Raw genomic sequence first — 6960 nt, 5'->3', positions numbered from 1 at the left:
ACGGTTATGTTGTGCTCGGTTTTCAGTCTTGGGGTTCCCATGTCAGTGACCGTGATGGTGATGTTGTACTCGGCTCTTTCCTCTCTGTCTAGCGATCTCTCTGTCACCAGACTGTAAAAGTTTTTGAACGTAGGTTTCAAGAGAAAGGGGAGATCATTCTGAATGGTGGAAACCATCTTACCGTTTTCCCCGGAATCTGGATCAGAAACACTGAAAACAGCTACCACAGTCTCTGGGGAGTTTTCTGGGACAGAGCTGATGAGTCTCGACATGGTCAGTTCGGGGGCGTTGTCGTTCACATCCACCACCTCTATAGCTACAGTGCATTTTCCTGAAAGGCCCCCGCCGTCTGTGGCTGCAATCTCCACGTTATAAAACCGAGTTGCCTCGAAATCCAATGCCCTTTTCAGACTAATTTCTCCTGTTATTTCGTCTATTACAAATGGTTGAGTAACTTCATCTCCTTGGAATAGAGCATAGGCTACTTTCCCATATGTTCCTGCATCTAAATCTCGGGCAGAGACAGCGACAACTAAGGAGTTTAGGGGGCTGTTCTCTGGAATCTGGACCTCATAGACGGACTGTAAAAATTCTGGGGCATTGTCATTAATGTCCACGACTTCGATGCGGACTGTAGTGGTCCCAGACCTGGGCGGAGCCCCCCCATCCAGCGCGGTGAGGGTTAAACTGAGCTCAGGCTGTTTCTCCCGATCCAGTGCTTTGTCCAGCACCAGCTCTGGGTATTTTCTGCCATCTCCACGATGATGAGTGACAACATGAAAATGGGAGTTGGGGCTGATTGTGTAGTTTTGAACCGTGTTGCTACCTATGTCAAAGTCCTGAGCTATTTTCAAAGGAAACACAGTCCCTGTCTGGACGCTCTCGGGGATTTTTAGGAGCATTTCTCTCTCTAGGAACTCTGGGGAATGGTCATTTATATCTGTGAGCTGTAGATCAGCTTGAATAATCTGTACCGGGTTTTCCAGTAATAGTTGGAAATGCAGTATACAGGGATCTGTTGCCCGGCACAACACTTCCCGGTCTAGTTTTTCATATAGAAGCAAATTCCCGGTCGTTATATCCAGCTGCAAGAGCTGTTTGTTTCCTTTGTAATGGATTCGCGCGCCCCGCGTGGCTAGTTCCCCCACCCTGAGATCCAGGTCTTTTGCCAGGTTGGCCACAAGAGACCCACTTTCTGTTTCTTCTGGCATGGAATACCTAATTTCTTCAGAGCCAGTCTCCCACAAAAACAACAATATAGCAAGAAAGATAACTTGCCTTTTTTGTAGCGTTTTTGCTGGCGCAGTCTCCATTGTCCAGATCCGGTGCAAGAAGGTAATTTCTTCAACTCGATATACAACCAATCCAGATGAGTTCGTTAAATAAAATGGAATTTGATCTGATTGACTTGCACTAGGACGATGCCCTTCTCAGAGATCTCTGCCCCTACATCCTATGTAAATTGCTTCCTTCTTTTAGAAAGCACTCGGGGTTGTGATTCCCACTTTAACAGCTTCTGGGACAGTCACAGATCCCTTCATTCATACTCCTAGCTTGCAGCGCCACCAGGCGTCACTATTTACTATTGCATATAGTATTGGCCATTTCATTCCAAGCTTTAACTTGGTATGTATCAGTTTCCTTTTAAGTCAGAAATGCTCCCGATTGATTCTGTATTTCCAGTTTTTAGTTACTGGAAGTTCTGAATAAGCATTTGCTAAGTTAACTTCCAATTAAAGAATACTTTTCAGAACAAACTAAAATGATGTATCAGTATTCCTCATAAAACACCTTTTGAGTACTCAAACTTTCTCTTGTGGGATTCTTATTTGATTATATTCAAGAAATTAGTAATAATGGTAAGTTTACAATTTTTCAAAATGGTTTTATTTTAAATATACATCAGAAAAGGGAAAAAATCATGTGTGTACAACTCAATAACTTTTCAGGAAGTGAACACACTGGTAAGCAGAACCTAAATTAAAACTAAAATGTTACCAAAACCCTAGAAGCCCTCTCCTGTCATTATCTGGTCACTAAAGGTAAAACTCTTCTGATTTCTATTATTATAGTGTGGGGTGGTTTTTTTTCTGTTCTTGTTTTTAAGCTTTCACACAAATGGAGTTATACAATATTACTCATATGTTTGTAAAGTCCACCCCTTCTATACTGTTCTAACTTATCTCATTGCTTTGTGTTACTCTATTGTACAATGATTTGCTTTTCTATTCTCCAGTGGATGGACATTGGTATTTTCCAGTTAAGGGATATTTTGAGTACTGCTGCTATCAATATTTTTGCTGTCTTTGTGTGCACTTATATTGTGAAGAGTGAGAGCTCCAGTTTCTCCAAATCCTTGTCATCATTTGATATTGTCTTTTAACCATTTTGGTGAGTGTGTGGTGATGTCATGTTGTAACTTTAATTAGGATTCCCCTGAAGATTAATTAAATGAGTCCATTTGCACTTGTTTATTTTTATTAGAGTACATTCTTGTGAAGTACCTGTTTCTTGTCTACTGTTCTTGTTAGGGCATTTGCCTTTTTTTTTTTTCTTACGGATCTTTAGAAGTTCCTTATATATTCTGGATTTAAGTACTTTTTCAGACGTATGTATTGCAGGTATCTTCTCTGATTCTATTGCTTGCACTTTAAGTCTCAAGATATCTCTGAAGAACAAAACCTTTAAATTTTAATTTAGTCTAATTTTCAATATTTTTCATTTATGGTTTGAATTTTTTTGTATTCTCTTTAATTCTTTGCATACAGCAAAGTGATGAAAATACTGCTGTGTGGTGTTTTCAAAAAGTCAATTACTTTTTACATTTATAGCTATAATTCTCATGAAATTAACTTTTTAATAGGAATGAGGTTAGGCTCAGATTATTTTTTCATAAAAATATCCAAATGTCTTTGCACCATCTACTGAAAAAAGTTCCATTCTCCACTATTTCTGAGTTGTCATTTTTTTTCATAAATCAGATGACCATAGTTATGTTCAAGGCCCTTCTTTTTTTCAATTTTTCTCCTTGTTTATCCTGCAATACCAAATTATCTTAATTTCTATACTTTGTAATAGGTTTTATTATCTGATAATTAAGTCCTTTAGTTTTATTCTTTTTTTCAAGATTGCTTTGGTTAGTATTGTCTATTTCCATATAAATTTTAGATTCAGCTTGTCAGTTTTACAAAGAAATCTGCTGAAGTTTTTTCTAGGATTTTACTGAATCAGTAGATTGATTGAAGAGAACTGGCATATTCCCAACATTGAATCCTCCAACTGGAATGTCCCTGAATTTGACAAGTATTCTGACAGGGGAACTGGCCTCCAATTTGCCATAGGCATATGAAGTTACTCTATCCCTGGCAGGAGCAGAAGCCTTTTGTCTGTTCTTAAATGAAGTCACTCCGTAGGGTCCGTCTCATTGCGACCCCATGGACTGTATGTAGCCTGCCAGGCTCCTCCATCCATGGGATTTTCCAGGCAAGAATACTGGAGTGGGTTGCCATTTCCTTCTCCAAGGGATCTTCTGGACCCAGGAATCAAACCTGGGTTTCCTGGCACTGTTCTTAGGCTTTTGCAAATTTCCTCAGGGCAAACTGTAGGAGTCAGTTCAGAGCTCTCTCAAGAAGTTTCCTTTTCAGGAAGCTTACTTAGCCCCTTCAGTTCTTTGAATATGATCTACTGTTTCTTCAAACTAGTAATTTTTGAATTTTAACCAAGCTTTATAGTTGTTTGAAAGTGAAAGAAGAAAAAAAAAAGTTGTTTTCTGCTGTTAAATAATCCTTCTAACTTGAAATAGAATACAACCAAATATATGCAAAACTTAAAATCTGAGACTACTTAAAATCTGTATTCTGTAACTTTTGGCCATAAGGAAGAGGAGTTCTGAAAGTGATGTGGGCCACGTTGACTTAAGTAGAATTTATGTCTGAAAGTGATGTGGGCCGTGTTGACTTAGGTAGAATTTATGTCACTAAAACAACACACTGTGTGTGCTAGGTCACTTCAGTCGTGTCAGACTTTTTGCGACCCTGTGCACTGTAGCCCACCAGGCTCCTCTGTCCATGGGATTCTCCAGGCAAGAATACTGGAGTGGGTTGCCATTCCCTTCTCCAGGGGATCTTCATGACCCAGGGATTGAACTTGCATCTTCTGCATTGGCAGGTGAATCTTTACCACTATTGCCACCTTGGAAGCCCTAAACACACTTTATGCTGTGCCTAAAAAATGATGAAAGAGGAAATGTTAAAAATGAACATATATAATACATTTGAGAAAGTGATTGAAATGGGTATTATTATCCAGATATTTGGCTCCTTTTTATTTTATTTTATTTTGCAACAATAGAAATGGCCTGTTTTTCATGATGTATTCATTTTGTGGAAGTTATCTGGATATTTACTACTAAATTCTAATTGAATTTTAAAGTGTTGATGAGGTCTACACCAAAGTCTGCTAGTGATCTCCAGCTAGTAAGTAATGATCCATACTTTATGAATACACACAGTAATTTATAAATTAATACACTCATTTATAAATTAATACACAAAGTAATTTAAAAAACATATATAAAGTTAATAAAGGTGGGTTCTCAGTGTTTATTTGCTTAGACTCATTTAGGTAATTATACAAATTTGACTTTCCTGGCATAAACAAAAACATGAACTTTTTTCATAATGTTGAGATATAGTGGTGAGATATAGAGGTGAAATAGATATAGTGGTGAAAACGTCAATCAGATTTCTTGTCATCATATATTAAACTATTTCATTTAAATATCTAACAGTAAATGGAGGCATCATTAAAGTTAAATACAATATTTATGTCATTTGTTTAATTGTGTTCTTATCACTTTCTAATTTCAAGTATTAGATTGGATGAAGGTAAAAAGGTATGTTCAATGATAACTTTAAGTAGTTTTCATTTTTTATTTCACTACATCCTTAGAAAAAATATAATTAAGGAAAGATGCAAATAATTAAATTCCTGTAGAGTGATACTTGAGACTTATAAAGCAAACTCTTTAATAGATGTAAGTGGCTTTATAGTTATATCCCTATAACTTTAGTTGGAAATCACATAGCTTCCTTGGTTTAATGAACACAATATAAAGCAATTGCAATGCCAGGTGAGTTTATTTCTTATGTTGTCTTAAAGGAAAAAAAAACAATGCTTATTTCTTAATAATGAAAGTTTAGCATAATTGAAAAAACTACTTTGCAAAATGTCTGAAAGCTACATAGAAGAACAAAAGATAACTTGGACATAAAAAATATGTCACTGTTTTGTTGATAAAGACTGTCCATGTCTGCAGAATAACAAAGTGAAAATCTATTATCACTCAATAACCAGACTAGAACAGAATAACCAAAACTCAAAAGAAATTCTTACTCTTTTGAAGGTGCAGAGAAACTTCAGGGAAACCAAGAAAAACAAATATGTTAAACTACATTTGAACTTGTAGTTATAGGGCAAAAGGAAGGACAAGGCAGTATATGATGCCCTCTACCTCTTTAGTCCTTTGAAATGACTTAGGGTGTATTTAAGGTTCTGTGTTTTAAAAAATAATTTAAAAAGTAGTGACTTAGTTTTATTTAGTGAAGTAATGCCAAATTGTATCAGATTTTTCTTTTTAATTATTATTAGAATAATTTTTATGTTAATGTGAGTATGTAGCAATTGCAATGTGCTAGGTTAAGTAGCAGACAAATAAGAGAGAGAAATCTCTAGCATATTGGTGCTTACAATGGGATATGGTCAAAATTGTAGTGTATTACTACTTTAATAAAGTGCATGTTTATGTACAGTTTTGGAGAAACAAGTATGCTAAGATATGCTCATGGCTATTCAGGGGCCATAGCTTTGTAGAATAATCAACAAGAACGGTCTAGGTAGTTACAAAGAATTTCAAACACTAGCTTGCAAATAGAAAGCTGTATGATAAGGAAAAGCACCAAAAATATACAGAAATGCATGATTACACAGGAGCTTTAAAATGTTTCATTGAAAAGACATAAACTAAGAAGTTGATTTAAATATTAATAGAATTTCTTTTTATACTAGAGTAATTTTTAGTTATGGAAAGATTAATCAAGAGAAGGTCAAATATGGAGAAAATACATATTCAATATCCAGTACAACTAAAAATGCTAAATCTAATTAGCACAGAGACATGCATATATATATATATGTATGTATATTTGTGTGTGTTAATCACTCAGTCGTGTCCGACTCTTTATGATCCCATGAACTGTAGCCTGCCAGGTTCCTCTGTCCATGGAATTCTCCAGGCCAGAATACAGGAGTGGGTTGTCATTTCCTTCCCCAGGGGATCTTCACGACCCAGGGATCGAACCTGGATCTCCAACATTGCGGGCAGATTCTTTACCACTGAGCCACCAGGGAAGCCCTATATATATATTTGTACAACAGTACAACTTCTTAAGAGAAAGGTATTGCAATGGGAATTAGGTTTGCCAAAATTAAGGAGAGGCTCACTTAACCAAATATGACATTTAACTGAATACAAAGCTATTTCTACAACTGGGGCTTTCTTTGATTTCTCTCTGTGTCCTGAACCAAGAGGTTAGGGAATACGGGCTTCAGGAATTTGAACTCACCAGTTCTATGGTCTCCCGTCAGACACACCTCGTACTGGTAGCTCTGGGACAGGGTCCCCGTGCCGCTGACGTCCACCAGGTGGCCCGGGAAGTGGCCCTCGGCCACCGGGCAGCGACCCGCCGAGGCCGCCCCGCCCCTCCTGCACAGCCGCACCGCCACGAACACCAGCACCGAGAAGAGGAAGAGCGACGACACCGACGCCAAGGCCACCACCAGGTAGACGGTGAGCGGGTCGGCGGGCACTGCGGCCGCCGCTTCCGCTTCCGGGGCCGGCAGGTAGGGCTGCGAGAAGCCGTCCACCAGCAGCACGTGCAGCGTGACGCTGGCCGACAGCGG

General features: G+C 38.1%; 2 protein-coding genes across 2 annotated transcripts in view; both read right to left on the bottom strand.

Moving 5' to 3' along the window:
- Window positions 1-1272, bottom strand: part of LOC104996368 (protocadherin beta-5-like) — a 22487-nt gene extending 21215 nt beyond the window's left edge. The window contains exon 1 of the mRNA XM_010850627.1: window positions 182-1272. Within this exon, the coding sequence (XP_010848929.1) occupies window positions 182-1211 (1030 nt within the window). The 5' untranslated portion in view covers window positions 1212-1272. The remainder of the gene's footprint in view (window positions 1-181) is intronic.
- Window positions 1273-6413: 5141 nt separating this feature from the next.
- Window positions 6414-6960, bottom strand: part of LOC104996366 (protocadherin beta-6-like) — a 2893-nt gene continuing 2346 nt past the window's right edge. The window contains exon 2 of the mRNA XM_010850626.1: window positions 6414-6946. Coding sequence (XP_010848928.1) covers window positions 6541-6946 — 406 coding nt within the window. The 3' untranslated portion in view covers window positions 6414-6540. The remainder of the gene's footprint in view (window positions 6947-6960) is intronic.

The sequence above is a fragment of the Bison bison genome, unplaced genomic scaffold (assembly GCF_000754665.1).
Source record: "Bison bison bison isolate TAMUID 2011002044 unplaced genomic scaffold, Bison_UMD1.0 scf7180017864291, whole genome shotgun sequence".
NCBI lineage: Eukaryota > Metazoa > Chordata > Mammalia > Artiodactyla > Bovidae > Bison > Bison bison.
This window is presented reverse-complemented; position numbering and strand designations above follow the sequence as displayed.